We start from the raw sequence: 21,943 nt of genomic DNA on the forward strand, positions 1-21,943 counted from the left end.
CAGGGGTAATTAATGCAGCTATTATAAGCTGGGAGAAATAGGGAGAGTATTTAATGGCACACTACACATAAAGCACAAGTACCTTTATTATTTCAGAGAGAGAGAAATTGTGTTTAACAGTGTACATGAGTATTGGGTGGGAGGTGCTGTGAAGTGCTTGCTATAGCCTCTCTGTAAAATGTAAAAATGCAAATATTAGTCAGTGGCTCCATGTCTCTGAGTGGCCACTTGCCAGCTGAAATGTTACTGAAGGCTGTTATACAGCAGGCAACAATTCATTTGGGTATTTATCACCCCCTGGTCAAAGTCACACAGGCTTTATAATGGTGCTCTCTGCATGCAAAGTGCCACATCAGTGTAGATGGAAATTCAGGTGCTCTGGCTGTCAGATCGTTTTTATTGGGTTGCATCATGCAGGTTATCACAAAGAGGAACACTCAGATATAGAAGGCACGTTGACTGTGTCAAACAGGCAGATATCATGGTGGTGATATTCAATAAACAATCGTAGCGTTTTGCTCACTGAAAGAGAATATGGCTGAAATACATTTATGATTTCACATTCCCGTATGAAGTGTTGAGAAACTCCTTCTTTACGTTAAATCAGACCAGTTTCAGGGGAACATATTTACAGACAGCTGCCCATTGCTACTCTTCCATCAACAGTTGTTCTATAAGGAAGAGAGAGCAGTTACACAGGATCTGATGAAACTACCCGTTGCACTAACAAGTTTTGGGTGTTAGAGGAAAGAAGTGGAGCTGAGAGTAGGTAGAGCGCTGGGTTTATTTCCTGGAAGTCGCAGCTCTGCTTCACTCACTTTACTGCGGGTCTCATTGATCTTCATGTTCCTGTGATGTCACGTCAGTTTTGTGTGCTCTGTGTTTTCCAGGCAGGAGATAAGCACTACCACCCCAGCTGTGCGAGATGCAGCAGGTGCAATCAGATGTTCACAGAAGGGGAAGAGATGTATCTGCAAGGTGAGAGAGCGGACCCACCTGCATCGTCACTGTCGCATGGAAACTTTGTTATTCCACTTTTGGTTGTTTTTTGTTAACAGAAACTGAAGAAGTGGGCTGTAGCTTTTAAAATACACTGATCACAGTGGGGATTAAATGACATATTTTGCTATTATTAGTACAACAAGCCTTTAAATATATCAAGAGATTGGTGACAAATTTAAGGGCATTATTATTACTTACTGTGTGATATGTCTGCTTATATGCTGTGCTGCTGACGCTGTGCATGTGCTGAGCATTTATTTCCATACTGGAAACAAATTCCACCAACTCTGGCTGCATAGCAATTAAAGTGAAGTGAAGTGAAGTGAGAAGCCAAGTGTCTCAGTAATGTGTTGGGCCTCCACGAGCTGACAGAACAGCTTTAATACTCCTTCTACAAATCTCTGAAACTACTCAAGAGATTAACACAATTCTCTCTAAAAATATTCCTTCATTTAGTGTTTTGAAGATGATGGCAGTGGTGATGGCGGAGAGCACTGTCTAACACGTCCAAAATCTTCCATAGGTCACTGTTATTGTGTTGAGATGTGGCGACTGTAAAGGCCGCCCTGTATTTTGTGTCATGTGGAAGCATCTGCCTTTATGTAGGTTTTATTTCTTTAGTTTATCATAGAGAGTTTGGATTCTTGCACAAACTTAGCATGTAAATGTGAAAACATAAATAAAATAAAGTAAAAAAAGAAGCAACGTGAAGGTCACACACCACATCGCATCATTACCATAGACTGATCATTAAAATAAATGATTTTAAAATTAAATTAATTAATCATTTTTCATAATTTATTGACGGTGTAATTGTCTCAGGTATTTTGATTTTACTTTTGTTCCATTAGCTGTAGCAGCCTTCGTGGGCCTAGCGTAAAGATGATGTTTCATATCGTGAGTTTGGTGCTTAGTGAAGGTCAGTGACTAAGATGTCGCATTTTCAATAAACCTAGTGCTGACAGTGCACAGGAATTTAAACGGTCTTTTGCATAATAATTTTGTTCCTATGCACTGTGTACCAGGTGTGTATCAGACAGCCTTTAATTAAGCCCCTTAATAACCCATGTTATAACCAATTTGTCACCCATCTGTTCCCTGAGTATGAATATTAATAGCAGCAGTGTGTCTCAGAGCGTTTCAAAAACACTTTTGGAACACATTTAGTCATATATGCAAAATGCATTTGAAAAATGTGAATACACTTAATTTCCGTATGTTAAATGTATTTTCTCTCTGTCTTCCTCCTCAGGATCAACAGTGTGGCATCCTGGCTGTAAGAACACCACCAGAACAGAGGAGAGACACAGGGAGCGGGTAGGAATTTGGGCATCACTGACTCCATTGTCCATGACTCTGTCTTGACTGAAAGCACCTTTCTGTTCGTGTCTCATGACAGTGTTTTCCTGGGAAAGTTAGAAATTCAGAATATGTAACGAGGGATTTTGCATGGGCTGTTCCCGCTCCCTCGATGAACTGTTAAACCTTAACTAACCGTGGTTCACACAGTTTTTCGATTCAGGCAGTGCTGTGTGTGTGTGTGTGTGTGTGTGTGTGTGTGTGTGTGTGTGTGTGTATGTGCCATTGCATGTGTGTAAAAGTACTTTTACATGTACATATTAACATGTCGACATGTTCGCCTTGATGTATGTGTGATCTGTGAGTCGGGCTGGAGAGGCACAACCCCTGTGTGATGTCCTGTGAACCCCCCTCTCCCTTCCTCCACAGCTATTGCCTCCGTCCCTCTTATTCCTCCAAAAAACAGAAAGGCAGGTACTGTATTCGCTATTGGCTATGAGATGGCATCATCCTGTGTTCCACCATGTACATAGGACACGATGCACTGTATGCTGCCATCTGCTGGAGACAGCCTGCAGTGCCCTCTCTGTGTGTCATACGGACCCATTCCGTCTTGTCTTTTTAACACCTTCGACTACGCTCATATCAAAGGTGCATGAGACAAAGATATGCACACATTTGGAGGAGCAGACACAATGTCACAGATGACTAATTCGTCCTTTCCAAATCCGCATTTATTTACCCATTAGGTGAACAGCTCATTTAATTACGCTCCACTCAGACCTGCTGCTGCCATCCAAACTCCTCATTTCCCATAAACAGGCATGAGGTTCTTAAGAACATAAGCTCACAGCGCTAAAGCACTCATTCACTTTGCAAATTTGCAAATGAATGACCCAATCATGAAATGACATGTTAGCTTTTCAGAGTACCTCATGTTATTAATGAAACGTAAATACAGGGTTTGCAATTCCCTCTCATCGCTCATACAGTATAAATCCCAAATGTTGGAGTGTTCTGGATGATAATCACGGTGATGTGCAGATGGCAGAGGCCTGTGGATCACGGCAGACTGACTGACTGACTGCCTGAACGTTGTTGTGACTAACAGCCACTCGTGTGTTTTCTTCTCACAGCCTACGAGGTCGTCGTCCGAAAGTATTTGTTCCAGACCTGGTTCAAGCATACCTGGCTCACCGGGTCACACGATCTATGTAAGAAAAGTTTGACTTAAATGTCTTAATTGATTGTTCTGATTCGATATGCCACTTACTAGTCAGTGGACACCTTGTTCAGTGATAGACTTTTCTACAGTAGTAATCTCCCTTTACCCTTGTGTGTTTGTGTCTATGCATGTTTGTCTTTATTTGTCTCCCTAGGCAAAAGTAGACAATGAGATCCTTGATTACCGAGACCTAGCTGCCATTCCAAAAGTCAAAGCCATTTATGACATTGAGCGCCCCGATCTTATTACCTATGAACCTTTGTACACCACCTCCCTGGATGAGAGAGAGGAGAGACGAGAGAGTGTGGGAGAGGTAAACAAACGGACCGCATGCATCTCTTCCTGCATGCATGCCATCTTTATGCACATACAGTTACTGTGCATTAAGAGAAATATTCCTCAGATGATCCTCTGTTTTGTTGGTGGCTAAGTTTTCCTTCTCATGAGACTTTTTCTTTCATGTTGCGATAAAAGCTTTTACACAGTACTGAGATTCTGTATCCCTCACAGCTCCACACTGCTAGGAGGGAGCGTTCCCCCTTGCCTGATGACAAGGTAAGATACGTCACTGTGTGCTGATGATGATAAATGATCCTAAATGGAAAAAGGAAAGAACAGATGTGTGCATCATATAAAAAATGAGACCATGTACACTGTAGGTACACAGCTTGCAAAAATGTAGAGGATCAGCAGATAGTCCATTTTCAGTCCTGGTACAGAGGGGTGTTTTTTAAAGACTGTTAACATTATGATGCTCTGAGGCGGGGGCGTGGCCACCCTGATACAATAGCTACCCTCCCCTCTGTCTTTAAGAGGCTATGACATGCTCATTTTTTTTAAGTTACCACAGAGGTAGTAAGATCTTGTGAAACTAGACAACCTAAGGCATCCATTGGTACCATTCAGTTTTCCATGGTTTGTCCAGGATTGGGCTAAATAACGCTCCAAACTTAGACTAAATTTTGGCGATGGAACAACTGGCATGGTCATTTTCAAAGGGGTCCCTTGAACTCTCACCTCAAGATATCTGAATGAAAATGAAAAACTTAAAAGGGCTTGTTCCCAATAAGTGTTTTGTTCCTCACAATTAATGTACTCCTTTGCTTAACCTCTATAGATACAGAACACATTAAAACATGATTGTTCTGGAACTCAAAATGTTAATTGCATCGGTATTAGCCTATGGGGAAGGTCCAGGATTCAAATCCTGCTGGGGTCGACATCAGGAGGGGCATGCGGTCACAAGAGGTTCCCACCGCCAAATCAAACGGGATCAGATTCCTTAAGTAGGCTTCAGGATAAGAGAGTAACTCTGGAATCTGAGCGAAGTCCTCAACGAGGGCGTGGGAGGTTCCAGATGTACAAGCGGATTCATTAGCCTATGCACATCAGATAATTAGAAATGTTAACTGTAAGATAAAAAAAAAAACCCTTTATCAGTCAGTAGTATGTAGTTTATCAGTATATGATTCCTTAACTCTCATACTGACATAGTTTTCAACTAGCTCATACCTCAACAGCATAATCGAATCCCGATATTCAGTTATGGCTTTTGGTTTTGGTGTACCTCCCTAGGATTTTTGGGAGCCCATCTGGCCACCCCTGTGAAACATTTCTGGGGTTGCCACTGCTGATATATATGTCTGGCTGTCTGGGCTCTTTTGTCTTTATGGAGTAGACTATCATTAGCTAGATTAACTGTCTTGTTCTCAAAGAAGGTCCAAACAACAAAGTTATAATTCAGGCTTGTTTGATTCTTCCTAGTCCTCAAGAAACATGTCGCCAACCCCGCCTGGTGAGGTGAGCATATCAATTTGTTAAATTCACTGCCCTGTGTGTAAGGGATGTAAATGCATATAGTGTATTTTCATCAATCCCAGAAGCTTGTGTAATAACCTGTGTGTGTCTGTGTGTGTATGTCAGGGCTCTTACGACAGGAGGGAACGCATCCTCCAAAGGTCCACCAGTCAGGGCTCCATAGGGTCACCCGTTTATAATCGTCATGGTTACACCCCCACCTTGTCACGGTCACCACAGCACTTTCACAGGCCAGGTGAGTATGTGTGTGTGTGTGGGCAGGTGTTTATTGCTTCATTGTTTGCGATAAAATCAGTAACTTCAGGGTTTTTATAGGGTGGATCAGTGAGATCTTTACTGCTCAGGTAGATTATTAAAACACTGTGGATGAGTTCACTGACCTTCCACCTTAAGGCTCTCACTTCCCTCCTCTGATCTATTTAACTCTTGAAAGTGGAACTTCATCAAAATTGACTTTGGGTTGTTATGTTGTTGATTTTTGCTTTGACATGGTGGGTAGTCCGACCTGTGGCAGAATAACAACCTTAAAGTCAATTTTGCACCTTTAACAACACAATTTCTCCTGAGTTTGCTGTTCTTTCTGTTAAAAAGTTTGATTTTAAAGTAGACTACTCTTCCTTGTTTCTGACTATTCATCTTGAATACTCCTTACCTCTCACTTTGGGTGTCTTTTATTTCCCCTTTTCGACTTTGATTCCTGTATATCTTCCTTTTTCTTTTGTCCCTCACCTTCTCACCTTCTATCTCCTCCCCACACCGTCCACCTCTGCTGCCTGGTCCTGGGGTTTTGTCCCCTATCCCACACCCTCCCTCCCTGCAGAGGCTCTGACAGGCATGCAGAAGCTCTGCTCCTCCCTGTGCAGTAACAGTGTGGGCTCCAGAAATAATGACTCCCGCCCCACCTCCCCTTTCAGACACCACTTCCTCCCCCATAGCCAAGGTAAGGGCCCCACTCCACTTCTCTCCGCTGCCCTCCCCAAGGCAACACGTCATCTCCATCACCTGTCACCTGGGATGAAACCTCCCGCAATGCCCCATCTGTCATTCTGGAACCATCACCATGTCTCATTAGACGATATCTGACATCCTGAATGGTCAAACCCACTGATTCTTCACTAACTAGCATGCATTTCTTTCACCTTTGACTAACACAGCCTCTGCCAAAGTAGCTGACAGGCTCTTTGTGTTTGTGTTTTTGCAGCTTTGCATGCACTTGAGAGATATAAGTAATCCTAATCCAATATCCAAACTGACAGTTCCCACATGTTGGATTATGGATAACTTTTTTTGCCTTGTCAGAATAAGTGTCCAGACTCCAGGAAACTGTGAGACTGAGATAAAAAAGAAAGGTTTTGTAATATAAGTTTGCCGTTGCATGCTGGGAGTTATTAAGTTCTTAACTGTGAATTCAAATGATACAACAGACTAACAGACATTATAGTTCATGACTCATAATGCATTTCCCAATCTCGCTATTTTAAACTTTGCAAGTCTGCTCCGCTTTTGTACCTTCATCATGCACAAAGCATACAGCTCCATTAACTGCATTTATCAGAAGCAACCAGAATGTCTCCCATTCGCTCAGAGTGACCTCAGCTGGTCCCGTTGGTCCCTGTGTGTTGCACCGTTCAGACTGTGGTTGCCCCTTTAGTATCCCTGCTTACGTTCTGTTCTTGGTTCTTCTCACTGGAGGCACTGACCCGCCGAGTGGCCGGAGCTCCCCCCTCCCGCTCAGGCCCGACAGCCGGCCGGTCACCCCGCCTCTCTCTCAGACCCCTAAACATTTCCACCTCCCAGGTAGGAGCTGGAGCGCACCCTGTCACTGCTCGTCCCTTCTTTCTGTCTGTCTATCTATCTATCTATCTATCTATCTATCTATCTATCTATCTATCTATCTATCTATCTATCTACCTGTCTACCTGTCTATCTTTCTGTCTATGTCTTTATACTCCATTTGGGATCAGCTTTTGCTTTTTCCCCTCTTCTTTCACAACTATACAGATGTATCACAGGAAAATGGTGAATTTCAGTGTAATCACTATACATCATTGCTTGGTGTTGAGATGCTTACAATAGTTTTTTCTTTATATGTATAACAGAGGCACTGTATACTCCGTAAATGTCTTTTCTGTCTGTATTTTAATGTTTTCAGATCAGGGGAGCAACATCTACAGAAAACCACCCATCTACAAACAACACGGTACCTTTCCCCCTCTAGTATAGACTGTTTTACTGTAAAAATAAAAACGAAAAAATGTCTGTCTGAGTAGAAATAGGTAGGTAATTATGTTATTGAGCCAGGCTTTTTACTGAAGATGCTTCTGTTAATCAGCTGAAATTGTGTATTCATCTAACCACGCAGTCACCCCCAGTGTCAGTGTATGAGCACTGTTTGAAGTCTGTCTCCAACCCTCTTCTGTCTGACCTGTAGCTTGTTTTACACCCTGCACTTTGTCTACCTTAATAAGAAGTCACAGTAATAATGTCATTTTCTTAAAGCCAGACTATGTAACTTTGGCTGAGTTGTGGCAATTACAGGATAACAACACTTCATTTTCCAATAGTCATTAAAGGCAACCTGACTAAGATAGACAGAGAGAGGAACTGCACCACAACATTTTTATCTGTGACAGAATACAATGTAATGTAACAGTAGCACAAGCAGCGAGGAGTGATAAGTCAGTGGACTGACTCAGAAATAACTGAAGTTTGCTAACGTTAATTAACATTAGCCACTAAAATGGCTGTATCAGATTAAGTAAGGCTGCAGCAGCAAAATCCCTGAGCCTATTGAGTCAAACAATAATGCGTTTTATTGCCTATGAACTCAAGTTTTCATTTCAGACAAATAATGAATGTTGTATTTATTTTTACAGTCTCGCTTTAAAAAGTATCTGAAAAAAATACACTGATGGTGTGATCAAATTTCACTTGTGTACATGCACACTAGCTGGTTTTTGAGTGTTTTCTTCAACTGAGTGATGTTTCATAGAACAAGTGTAATTTTGCTTGTGCAAGATGTCACTTAAATAATTCTTGAAACATCTTTAAAACCACACTGACTCTTAACTGCTGGCAGTTCCTCACCTTTTATATCTGAAGATTGCATTTAAAGGAACACTTCACCCATAAAATGATCATTTGTGTAACAATTGCTCATCCTGTGTTCTGCTGAATGTGAAGTGAAGGAAGAATCCAAAAAACAGAAAGAATTTTCTCAGTTTTTGGATTCTTCCTTCACTGCAAAAAACAGTTTTCTTTACAAATCCAACATTACACGGGCTGAGTAATTGATTGACAAATGATCATTTGGGGGATGAAGAGTTCCTTTAAAGCTCTATCTATCCAATATTCAGAGACATTTTTTGCACTGTAGACAGCACATAGTTTAAACGTGGACCACCCAGGATTACATGATCCTTGAACCTGACAAGCAGATGGTACTGAGATGTTTACCTGTGGTTGAGACTGTGACCAAGACACTGATAGATCAGTTCCCATGGTTACCAACCTAGATACAGATGCCATAGCACGTCAAAGCAAGCCTGCTGATGAGATCATCAGATCCGCCACCTTCCCCGCTGCCCATGCTCCCTCTCCAGATGACAGCTCACGGAGTGAGGGCGACCATTGGCCCTGCTCTCTTGTTGTATTAGGTACAGTAGGCTCCTGATGGGCATGCTTGCACTGCTACCTTCTAGCAGTACAATAGACACCTCACCACAACCTAACTCTTCCTGTTTCTCCCTTCCAGCTGCCCCAAAAGCTTAACTGCATCCCTGCTTCACCCCGAGCTCACGCTGTTATTCAGGCGTCACAGTATTTGCCTTTAAGTTTTGCTTGCACAAAGCAGAAGCGTTGTTTGGTTTCTGTTGCTGCAATATTATTTTCTGCTTGAGGTAGCATCAGTTCCACCATTTTACGTGATGGGTGCACTAGCTGCACACAATAGTGCCACAAATGACTTGGACAGAGATAACTGAGACTGACTTCAAACTGACTTTTGTCTGTCTGTCTTACATTGTGCCGTTCTGTGTATTTAACATCTAGTAAAATCTTGACATGAATGATGAAGTGTAAACATCTGTCATGTCAGTGTAGCCAAATATTTCAAGAAGTCCCTCTGTTTGTCTGTCTCGTCAACTCTGTCTCACATTTGTGTTTTTTTTGTCCACCTATTATTCATTTACTGTGTGTATTCCTCACTGCTCTACAGCCAAATGAAGCAGCCACATCTTTCTGTCTTTCTCTAAATATGAACATTGAATGAAGCATTTCATCTGGTTGTACTAAACATATGTACATGTGAAGCATGATTTCCTCCAAGAGAGATGTGTGTGTGTGTGTGTGTGTGTGTGTGTGTGTGTGTGTGTGTGTGTGTGTGTGTGTGTGTGTGTGTGTGCGTGCGTGCGTGTGCGTATGCGTGTGTGTGTGTGTTCATGTGTTTTGTGTAACTTTTGGGGCTTGTGTACGACACCCATAGGTTCAGAGGGGAGAAGACGATCCAGAGAGGAGGAGGAGGAAGAGGCCTTGAAAAGAAAGCAGCTCCACGAGGAACATCTCAGTAAGGTCAGTGAGAAAAGCTTGAATTTTCAACTTAAAGGAAAATTTCACCCAATTCATCAGCCTGTGTTACGTTGATTTTGTGAAGAAAACTTTGTTTTTCTCACATACCTCCATGGTGAACGAAGAATCCAAGACTGGAGAAAATTCTTGATGTACTGAAGTCATAGAGGTCTGTGTTTAACACTAGCAAAAGTATATCAAAACATCCATTTGGAAACACTTATACAACTTGTGCAGTAAAATCCAAGTCTCATTTATCCAGTCGTATGCTCAGTACTTCCTTATTATTCCTTACTAACTTATCCATGCTCTATTCAAAGCCAAACTGACAAAAATAGTCATTTTACCTCAGTTTACCCTTTCTCTTTCAGTTCAGTTTTAAATACTTACATTTTAGCAAAAATGCATGTGTCTGGGATGAACTGAGCACATGACTGGATAAACAAGACTTGGATTATCCTGCACGAGTTGTGTGAGTGTTTGAGTGTTTTGATATAGATTAGCTGTTGTTAAAAATGGACCCCTATGACCATAATTCATCAAGAACTTTCACTGTTTTTGGATTCTCTGTTCACCATGGAGGCTTGCAAAAAACCCAAAGTTTTCTTCACTAATTTAATGTAACATGGGTTGAGTATTTGATACACAAATGGTCATTTGTTGGGTGAAGTGTTCCTTTAACATCTGTATCCTTGACTGCCATGGCATGAGATGAAAGCCATACATGCATGCTTTGTGTCCTTTGTGTAATAGATTCATGTTTATTTGTGGATATACTGTAAAGAACTTAAATGTGTGTGTGCAGATTCAGTCTGGTTTGGGAAAGCTCATTCTGAAGGAGGAGATGGAAAAAGAACAGATCAGAGAGCGTCATGCACGTAGTCTCTCTGCTCAGCGCTACGACCCCAAACAGACCAACTGTGACGCAGGTAAAGAGCAGCTTCATCAGCAAATATGATCCTAAGTTGTCAGCAATGTACTATAACACAAGGTGTGTGCTATATAACACGTTTAGATCCTTACATTTGCTTTACTGTACCATGCCTCAATTATGAAGTAGCTTCAGTTTGTGATTTAGAATTCTCCGTTAATGTAAATGTTCCTGATATTTCAGATCCAACCTCTCCAACCAAAACTAACTCTCTGCCTGGCTATGGAAGGAATGGGCTGCATCGGGTGAGAGCTCACTCACAACAATACGGCTGCTGCAGACAGACAGCTAAATGCAGATGCCAGAAACATTCATTCTGTACATGTTTTAAACATAATAATTAGAATTAGATCTTCTTCTTCTTCTTCTCTTAATCAGCAACAAAATATTCTGTAGCATCTAATAATATAATAATTCTCTGAAAAGTAATAACACCGTAACATGTAATAGAATTTGCACTAAACCTGATTGAAAATGTAATAAAGCCTAATAATGTAATAACTTGACCAGTAAGAACTTTGATGGATAATGCTACAATGTGAAAAGGTGTGCTTTTTTTCTTCAGATATATAAAGTGTGCTAATATGCAAAATGTATAATGCTGTAAGTGTCATTATAGCTTACTGAAAACAGTGACATTTGACTCTGTTTTCATGTTTGGAAATGCAAACACTAGGTCAGGGATACTCAAGTGGCTTTGCCAGGAGGCCACTTTTGCAAAAATGACAGGGCCGGGAGCCACCTAATAAACACATATTAATTGTATTTATCATATAAAATTAATAGAAAAGGCAAATTCAGTCACAGATGCCCAGCAAGTCAGGTGTAAGCAGGGGCGTTTCTAGAATTTGAAAAAATTTGGGGCTTAACTTAGACCTCTTTTAGGGGGGTCCACAGGATCCTCTTCTCTGTGGGTTTTAAAAAAATATATAAAATAGCTCTATTTTGATGTTTTGTAAATGCACTCTGACACCTTATGCATATTAAAAAAATCCAATTTGAATCAGTTTATTTCAATTTGAATAAGAAAATGATCAGCAGGCCACCTGGCACCCTATCAGGGGCCATATTTGGTCTGTAAGCTGTAAGTTGACTATCACTGCTCCAGGCTTTATGTAGAATTTGAATTTTTACAACAGATGGCATGTGGTACATTGTTATCAAAATCCCAAACAATGGGAAATGAACCCACCCATATCCATGCTCAGTGGTTGTTTTGCAAGGATTGTCCATTAGATCAGAGTAAATTTTAGATTAAACCCATCAGAGAATGACAAAAGCTGCAGAAGAACACTAACGTTACAAGCAAGCGATTAAGGCAAAACAATTGATTCAATCTACATTAAAAGTTCTTTTTCATCTGAGTCCACAGTCATTCTTTTTAAATGGAGTTTCTCCTTTGCCTCACCTGATCCTATGAATAATTACATTATCAATAAAAATGTTATTACAGTATCAGTCAGGACATTTTATTACATATTACTCAAGTTATTGCATTATTGGGTTATATTACATTTTCGATCAAGTTAAGTGCAAACTTCATTTTCAGGCGTTAGCTATTACATTTTCCAGAAATGATTACATTAATTTGTGCTGCATATCCATAATGTTAATGTTAATATATTGTATCTGTGTTCCCTCAGCCCCAGTCTACAGATTTCACCCAGTACAACAGCTATGGTGACATGTGTGGAGGAGGCAGAGGTGAGAGCTGCTGCCAGAATGTGGCCACCAAGCAAATCTCTTGCCAATGTCACCAGAACTATTCAGCAGCAGTATTCAGAAATGGCTTGCTACGTGTACATAAATGGACATGCATTTTGAAAATATTTGCATAATGATTCGCACAATGTGTCATCAGGGACAACAGTGTTGTAGATAGTAGCCTGGCAGGGGATTTGACAGCAAAACCATTAACTGTGAGTCTCATTTTCTGTCCCATGTTGTCCTGCAGAGTTTCAGGTATGTCTCTCATCTGCTTTTTCACATGGCATGCTTCCTCACCTTGCATCATATATTTGCTTGCTCATGGGTTGCAAGAGGCACCTTGCCCTGAATGCACACCGCCCACTCCTGCTACATGCTTGCATCACTGTTTGGATTAAATGTCAACTACAGGGCATGCAGTGCGGCAGTTTCAAATGCCCAGACATGCACTGCCCAGTAGCTGAACCGGTGTGCTGTAAATGCAATGTACTATCATCGCCTCATGTCTTGTTCTGTGTGTTGTTTACCAATGTTATGACTCACGCTAAATGTCACATTTAAATACATAATATTAAAATTTACCATAGAGGAAAAAAAACTATAGAGACATTCAAAAAACAACTGCCCATCTCGAATACTAATGAAGATACTGAACAGTATCGAAGCTACTTGCTCCATCCAGTGAAAACTGTGCCCACTGTCATTAGTGGACATATTCATGCCATTAACCCTGCAGTCCCCTTCCACTATATTACATTTGTGTATGTTCTATTCTTTAGCACATTAAGGATGGCCGCGCAGCACTTGCAAGGATGGACAGGGGAGTATCTATGCCTAATATGTTGGAACCAAAAGCAAGTATCTTCTTCTTTTTGTACTGATGACAACATTGTAATCTACACTGAAATATGTTACAAAATTTACACATTGTTCACTTAGTCAAAGGTCCAGTGTGTCGGATTTAGGGGGATATATTGGCAGGAAGGGAATATAATACAATAAGTATGTTTTCCTAAGTGTATAATCACCTGAGAATAAGAATTGTTGTGTTTTCGTTACCTTAGAATGAGTCGTTTATACTTACATAGGGAGCGGGTCCTCATCTATGAAGATCACTATGTTGCACTGCCATGTTTCTACAGAAGCCCATAACGGACAAACCAAACACTGGCTCAAGATAGGGCCATTTGCCTTTTTGTGTTTTTGCATCAGCCATCTTAGTTTTCAGCCTCCCTGCTACGAGAATGTTGGAAAAACACAGATTTTTTAACATGAAACTGCTTTATTCAGTGTTTTTACCTGTTCAAATCACCATCGTCCATTTGTTTTAGAGAGGATGAGACCTCTGCGGGTAATTTGGCTCCCATAAACCTCCTGAATGTCTGGATCAGAAACAAAGTGAGCACACATTAAGTTATAATAGAAAATGTGAGCATACATAGCAGGTGCTGGGCTAGCGGTCCCGAAAAGGGTAGGAGAAACACCGATTTTTAACATGAAACTACTTTATTTAGTGTTTTTACCGGTTTTAATCACCCGGTCTGTTTGTTTTGGAGAGGAAGAGACCTCTGTGGATAAAAACAGGGTAAAAACCTCCTGAACAATTAGCACAGAAGGAATTCTAACTGGGGGAAGTTTCAGCTGGTTGCAATCTGCAATCTTCACCACTAGATGCCACTAAATCCCCCTAAATCTTACACACTGTTCCTTTAAGTGCATTTTAACTTGGACACATATTGCAACTAATTTAAAGAATGTCTAACCTCGACTGCTAGACTAAGACAAAAAAAGAGACCAGCCCAATAGATGGAGGATGAAATGAAATAATTAGCATGTTTTATTTACCCTGGTAGTGCGGGGACATTGGTGGAAGAAATAGGGAACTAAAAGAGATTTTTAACTGGAGGTGAAAGACTCATATTAGCTGGGTTCCTGATTAAGCATGCTGCTTCAGGAGCTGCCGGTTCACTCTAGCGCTTAGCATGCTGGCTTCTCCATGCTCATCTGCACATAGCTTTGACTTAAAGTGGCTGGATACTGTATGCAGCATACAGTGGAGAATCCAAAGCCCAGATTGTCATCCAAACAACTCATATCACTATATACTGCGTAGTATATAAGAGATTGTACATAACTGTGTGGATATGAGTTGGTCAGAGGCCTCAAAGAACTTCTAGTTGCTTATTACTGAGCATTTCAGCTAAATTAACAACTCATTCGCCAGTTTCTTCATGTACAGAGGGGATTAGCTGTTTAGGAATGAAGAAGCACCTCAGATTTCCAGGACAATCATTCCCATGTGGATTTACTCGGCCTACATCACTGGTGTTAGTTCTTTTTTTAGTTCGCATTAAAATACTCTAAAAATACAGCCCGTTACATAACATGTTTTCATGTTTTTGCCCTTACCTAATTGCACGTTTCTACACCAAAAAAAGTGTGCACATCATAGCACCCTGCATTTCCCCAACAACCTTTAAAAAAAAAAACAGCTCTCACTCCCAGTCAGCCTCCTGTCACATACCTGTTCTCCCACCCAGTGTTCCCTCTGTCACAGTCAGAACAACAAAAATAAATTAAAAATATCCAAATTTGATAGTTTTGTTTGATCAAAGCGGTTTGCAAGTTTTTGAAGCTTAACTCCAGCTTGTAGTTTTGACCTGTTCACTGACCAGTGTCTCCTTCTGAAGGTGTACCCCTATGAAATGCTCATGATAACCAGTAGAGGGAGAGCTAAACTGCCCAGGGATGTGGACAGAACCAGACTGGAGGTATCAGATTTCCACCTGACTGTCCGCAATTGATACTGGATTTCTCTACTTTGTGTAAATAACATGTTACACAAATACAATTGTAGCAAGGAATGTGCAGTATCCATTGCTTCTTGTCATTTTTGCAGTGACCCTTTTTGTGGCTTTGGTGCTAACCACAAACACCCCTCCCCTCCCACCCTCCCCTCCTTTGTTTTCTCCACCTTTGTTCTCAATTCTAGCGCCACTTAGCACCTGAAACGTTCTTTGACATCTTTGGAATGGAGATCCAGGAGTTTGACAGGCTTCCCCTGTGGAAACGCAACGACATGAAAAAGAAGGCCAAGCTCTTCTAGCACTCAAAGCAGCATGCACATACTGTACATTCATTCAGATAGCACACGACAACTGTAATCTAGATGTAGGTTTTGGTTTATTTCCTTTTCTTCTGGGTTTTTGTTTTCTCCTGGCATAATCAAGGAAGCCATGAAATGGACTCTTTTTGCTCTGACGCTTCCTGAGACTGTGAGCTGAATGATTTGTCCAGTTAGACACGCACAGGAGACGAGGAATGGGAATCTCTTCCATGTTCAAAAATGACAAAGAATGAATGATAAATAGGGTCATGTTATTTGGTTTGACTGCGCTTGTTTTACTTCTTGCTTTGCTTCGAGTGGAACTGCTTTCCTTTCTTTCTTGCTTGTTTCTTCCTACTATTTGTTGCTGTTGATTCCTGTGGAACTTTGTAAGTACAGTAGAACCTCATGGCGCCATTAAGAAATGTCCATGCTTGTAGCTTGAACATGTGTCAGCTTTCCTTCGCTTGGGCTGAAACAGTTTTAGTCCAAAGTTTGCAAGAATCGGCTCAGTGAGTCTTTGAATAAAAAAATAATAATTAAAAAGCCACTGGGAAAGCAGTCAGCTGACCCATCAACTGTTTTACCGGATCTACATGGGAATGAATCATCCAAGCACCTACACATCGTCAGTCTCCTTCCCCCCCGGCTACTGTACACGCCAAAAATTCATCTGACCCTGACAAAAAGAAAATGTCTCTCTTCTCAGGCTCTCATTAACATGGCCAGACACTTTCCCTTTATGTGTATTGGAAGTACAAATCTTAATATATTTTAGTGCCGTATCCAACGTACAGTAACCAACAAATAGATAAAAACACCTAATGTAAGGAGCAACTGTATTTGAAAAGTACTGTTTTATAAATGAAAACCCACACTGCCATTTGTTGTATTGAAATCTAAGCCAATAAAGCTTTAAATCACCATGAACCATATGATCCTCAGCTATACCAAAGGTACCCACCGCCTCTTTTCTGTTCTCTGTTTTCTTCTTTGCATGTCACCAATAAACACAGCGTTTCTGTGAAGTCACACAGGGGGAGAGGTGACCTGAGGACTGGTTTACTTTTATGGGACCAATCAGACGGTGGAGTCTGTTGACTTTGTTCACAAACTCTGACTAATTGGGGCCTGTACGAGGAAAAATCCCTCTGAGCTTGGCCTTTTACTCTGATACAAATACCTAGTCTATAGCTGCATCTTAAAGTTTTGTGTGGGGTCAAATATGCCTCTGATGTTAATACACAAACTAGTGAACAACAACCACAGAGTAAAGATTTAGAACTACCCTTTAAAACTTCATTAAAGCCTTGAAAGCCCATATGCAACACATCATTTCCTGCATATAAAACTGAACACTTTCCAAAGCATACCACCGTTTTTTAATATGCAAGTTTTATTTATTCAAAGCAGCTATTTGTGTTTATATTTCCATATCAGCATGGCTTAAATTAAATCCTACTTAAAAAACATAATGCATCACTGTGAATATTAATAGCATTTCCTGTTTTATGTGCTATTGCAGTTGCAAACAATGATTATCTGAACACCTCCGCAAGACTGATGCGTTCAAGTGCAGTTGGGAAGGCAAGACATCTGAGACTTGGCAGCTACAGCAACCTCTTTAATGCAAGGAAGTCTTTTCATCCTGTATAATAATATAAATAATAATAAGTTCAATAATACATCCATGTTTTCCTACTGTTTGTTCTTTGGGTTTGTGTTTCCAACAACATGGCAACTCAGTGTATTAATAAAAAAGCGGTGCTGTACTCTTATTAAAAATCAGATGTCAGATCCTCTCACCTGGACATTATAAAACACTACCCTGACGACTTTTAAAGACAATGCTTTATATTGACTTGGTTACCCCACAATGATAAGGTAACTACCAAAAAAGAAGGAAGCTAATTTCTAATTGAATGGATAACTCACCCTGGATGGCAGGGGACACAGTTAAATATCCCCTTTGGACTCGTTTTAAGACATAAACTTCTCTGCTTCTAATAACAATTGTGTCAGATAAGGTTTTTTTTTTTTCATAATAAGCCAGTTAAAGGATTTTAAAATTACATCTACCTCACTGGAAAAAACAGAATCTCTATATATGCAAGTAGTGTTTATTTTGAACTACTAGATAGAGGATGTCTCCTTCTCTAGAAAGTCAGTGTATGTGTACTGGAGGTTTAAAGTTTTCACATCACACTTGTGTAAGTTGCCTGCTGGGCCGTGATTGGCTTCCAAAATGGTTGTGATGTCACAAAATCCTGCTCCTACATAAGCATCTTAAACTGAGCTTTAATGTGATCACAGAGAAGCTTTCCTCCTCCACCAGATGAGTGTCAAAACACTGTCAGATACATCATTCTGCACAGTGACGCATGTAAGTGAGGTTACAATAACCAAGATGTATTTTGGGATAAAAGGGAATTAACAATGTAGAAAACCATGGTGTGCTTTGGAAAATGTCTGCAGTGGTGTAAAACATGGAGCAAGTTGTAGTAAGAAATAAAACGCACAGACTTCTCAGTATGGGTCCTAAAATGTTACAACAAAAAATAGGTATCAAATGCATCACTTGTATTTGTGAGAGCAGTAGTGTGGCCTCATTCAGTCACAGGGGGATTATTGTGGGACAGATGTGAGTGGTTGTGGACACAACAATCATATTTTTCCTCCTGGAAAATGCAGCACTGACAAACACTGACACACAGGATATAGAAGACAGATGGCTGCCTCTGGGATCACAACCCTGAGTGTGGCCAGTCATGTAATGGTAATGAGGAGATCAATGAGCATAATTTTCCACCTGATTAGATGGCAACAACACAGAAAAACCTTCAGTGCTGCTAACAGGAAAATGAACCATTTAAAAATACAGAAAATATAGCAGACCCTATGCCTATTAATAAACAGTCAAAGAAAAAGACAATATGGCTGTTGCAGTGAATACAGTCCTGTCAGTCAGTCTCTGCTTTGTTGCTGTCTACATCAAGTCTCACAATAAACTGCTTCTGCAGCTGCGCTTCACCACAGCTGTCTGACTGCTGCCGAACTGAGCTGTGCTGAATATGTGTGCAACCCCTTCTACAGGAGACTTTAGAAAATCACCAAGAGTGTCTAAAGAAGCAAAGGGATGCAGTGAAATACAGACTGAAAAAACTGGCAGCACGGCAATCAGAAATCACAGTAAGTGGTGTTCAGACCATTGTATGGAAGCTCGTTACTGCCAATGTGATGAAAAAAGACCCCACAAGTCATTATAATGAAGATGTCTCTAAATCATGAGTTAGTATCTCCAAATGATGACATATTACCTCAAAATAATTCGTTTTTTTTAAATCACTAAATAATGAAAAACTTTCTCAAAATACTGACTTACTGTGCTTATCTCAAAATATTCTGAGCAACCAAGTCATTATTTTTGCAATACTGCCATTATTCTGAGATAATAAGTCATTATTTAAATATACTAAATCATTATTCTGAGTTGCTGTCATTATTTTGAGAACCTAAGTCATTATTTTAAATGCTAAACCATTATTTTTTAAATACTAAGCTATTATTTTGAAATATTATGTCATTATTTTAAAAAAGTTTCTCAATATTTTGCAACAGTAATTCTCAGATATTATTTTGAGATACAGTACCAAATCATTATTATTATTATCCTTATTTAGCAAAACTAAGTCATTATTTTAAATGCTGAACCAATATTTTAGATACTAAATCATTATTTTAGATGCGAAACCATTATTTTTGAGATACTAAGCTATTATTTTGAAATATTAAGTCAGAATTTTGAATAGTTTCTCAATATTTTGCAACAATATTCATTATTTTTTAAATACTCAGTTATTATTTTTGGGATATCAAATCATTATTCTGAGACACTGACTCCTTATTTAGCAAAACCAAGTCATTATTTTAAATGCTAAACCATTATTTTAGGCATAAACCATTATTTTTGAGATACTAAGTCATTATTTCAAAGTATAAAGTCATTATTTAGCAACAGTAATTCATTATTTTTGAGATACTAAATCATTATTTTGAGGTACTATGTCATTATTTTTGAGATACTCAAACTTGACAAAATTATTTGGCGATAGGTTTTTATTTTGAGATATTAAGTCAATATTTGGAGAAAGTTTCTCATTATACTGACGTCAAAGATCTTTGTTTTTAATCCCATTGGCGGAAATGGGCTTCCATACAATGGGTTTCTATACCAGTGGATATTGAAATTTTGCCACAACATGAAATCTGACATTACATTTTAAATTAAACAATACATTGCTTATCCTGCAGTAAAAACATTAACATTATAATTATAATATGAACGGACAGTATGATAAACTAATACATGCTTGTGCCTGACTCAGAAAAAGTCCTCTGTGATAAGAGAGAACATCATACGGAAATATCAGGAGATCCAGGCCGTCCTGGATGAGGACTTGAGGATTACCTTGTCTCATCTGGAGATGGAGGAGCGGGCTGCAGTCTCTGCCCTGGATGGGCTGATGGAAAGGAACTGTTCTCTAATCCAGGAGATAGAGCAGGACCTGGCCAGACTCACTGTGGCAATGGACCAGCCCGAAACAGAGCCTGACACAATGGTGATCAAAGTCCAGTGAATCAAATATGATTGTTTACAATTCTTACCTTCCTTCTAATTTGGTTATGGGAAATAAAAATATTACAGTTTGATTTTTACAGTCAATTTAATCTTGTTTTTTCTGCGTTTCCTCAGTCTTTCTTTTCATACCCTGAGCAGCAAGACACAGAGACAGTGGACAGGTATGGAATTAAATCATAATTCAGATTTAAAGAAAAGGTTGAGCACCAGTTGATGTTTAACTCACTATGGTCTGCTTCCTCCAGAGTGATTGATCTGCTAAACAGGACAGACCCGAGCAGTGTGAGCCTGGACGAAGTTAAAGCTGACCAGATCCTCAGCCTCACCAACAACATGCTTCTGCTCATCAGCTCACAGACCCCCTTAATGAAGAAACTCACCAAGAGCTGTCAGTTCACATTCTTTTTAAAGTGTTCATAACAGTTTGACCTCTTTTGTAATCCTCTGTGTAAAAGTTGTTAAATATGTGTCTCCAGATTCTAGTGAGGTGAGTCTGGATCCAGAGACAGCCCACCCAAAGCTGATCATCTCCCCCCGGGGTGACAGTGCCACCTACACAGACACCTGGCAGCAACTCCCTGACCTCCCAGGACGCTTTGACACCACCCTCAATGTCATCAGCTCGCAAGGCTTCAGCTTTGGTCGCAATTACTGGGAGATTGATGTAACTGGGAAGACTTACTGGGAGCTTGGTGTCACCTATCCAAACATTCCCCGCAAGGGCACCACTGAGGACTGCTGGCTGGGCCGGGGGGACGAGTCCTGGTGTGTGGAGTTCTTTGATGGGGAGTATACAGCCTGGCATGGAGGGGTGCCCCATCAGCTGCCTTTCACAAAACATTTCTGTCGGATTGGTATTTTGTGTAGTTTCCCTGCAGGATTGGTGACGTTCCTTGAGGCAGACAATATGACACCGCTGTTCTCTTTCTGTGCAGGAACCTTCTCAGACTGCCTCCACTTGGCTCTCTGTCCTGGTCATGACCACAATGGCATCAATGCTAAGCCTATTGTAATCTGTAATGATCCATCCTCTACCAGTGATCTCTGATTCATGGCTCCACAGAAATGCTTTTAGTAACTCCTTGCTAAGGCACCACTTTCTAATAATGCACCAATATAAAGATTTATACGTTGTAACTGATGGTGTTATCAATAATTAAAGAAGACTAAAAGTTTACAGCCATGCTATAGTGGCTCTTTGAGACTGTAGAAACAGTGGTGCTTTGAGCTAAATGCTAACATCAGCATGCTAACACTGATAATGCTAATATGCAAGGAATATTGTTATCATGTTCACAGTCAGCTAGAATCTGCATGAATTAAAGCTGAGGCTGGTGAGAATGTCATTAGTTTTTCCTGGTATTTGGCCATAAACCAAAGTATAGGACAAATTAAAATTTTGACCTGGTGATGTTACAATCACAAGTAAGTGGAGCAGCACAGTTATTACAGTTTATCTTGAATATCTACAATGTTTGGTATCAACCCATCCAGTAGATGTTAAGATTTTTCATAGAGTAAGCAAAAAGTCTGACCTATAGGTGGCGTTAGAGGAAACGTCAGGAAGTCACCAGAGACATTAGAATTCATCTTCTCGGCACCATGAATATCTGTATCAAATTTAATGGCAAACCATCCAATAGATGTTGA

At 40.2% G+C, this 21,943-nt stretch overlaps 1 protein-coding gene across 8 annotated transcripts in view; it reads left to right on the top strand.

The window, feature by feature from the left end:
- ablim1a (actin binding LIM protein 1a) overlaps window positions 1-17,609 on the top strand; it is a 52,621-nt gene extending 35,012 nt beyond the window's left edge. For 3 of the 8 annotated variants that reach the window (XM_049601065.1, XM_049601062.1, XM_049601063.1), the window contains 16 exons: window positions 891-978; window positions 2,255-2,319; window positions 3,438-3,515; window positions 3,681-3,839; window positions 4,037-4,081; window positions 5,291-5,326; window positions 5,450-5,579; window positions 6,165-6,284; window positions 7,037-7,141; window positions 7,497-7,544; window positions 8,860-9,000; window positions 9,828-9,913; window positions 10,716-10,839; window positions 11,025-11,086; window positions 12,485-12,545; window positions 12,796-13,402. In XM_049601065.1, coding sequence (XP_049457022.1) covers window positions 891-978; window positions 2,255-2,319; window positions 3,438-3,515; window positions 3,681-3,839; window positions 4,037-4,081; window positions 5,291-5,326; window positions 5,450-5,579; window positions 6,165-6,284; window positions 7,037-7,141; window positions 7,497-7,544; window positions 8,860-9,000; window positions 9,828-9,913; window positions 10,716-10,839; window positions 11,025-11,086; window positions 12,485-12,545; window positions 12,796-13,109 — 1,662 coding nt within the window. In that variant the 3' untranslated portion in view covers window positions 13,110-13,402. Of the gene's footprint in view, window positions 1-890; window positions 979-2,254; window positions 2,320-3,437; window positions 3,516-3,680; window positions 3,840-4,036; window positions 4,082-5,290; window positions 5,327-5,449; window positions 5,580-6,164; window positions 6,285-7,036; window positions 7,142-7,496; window positions 7,545-8,859; window positions 9,001-9,827; window positions 9,914-10,715; window positions 10,840-11,024; window positions 11,087-12,484; window positions 12,546-12,795; window positions 13,403-15,238; window positions 15,320-15,540 lie in introns of those variants that run through there. The other 5 variants (XM_049601069.1, XR_007451341.1, XM_049601066.1 and 2 more) reach the window with 5 other exon arrangements.
- The last annotated feature ends 4,334 nt before the right edge of the window (window positions 17,610-21,943 follow it).

The sequence above is a fragment of the Epinephelus fuscoguttatus genome, linkage group LG16 (genome assembly GCF_011397635.1).
Source record: "Epinephelus fuscoguttatus linkage group LG16, E.fuscoguttatus.final_Chr_v1".
NCBI classification, from domain to species: domain Eukaryota; kingdom Metazoa; phylum Chordata; class Actinopteri; order Perciformes; family Serranidae; genus Epinephelus; species Epinephelus fuscoguttatus.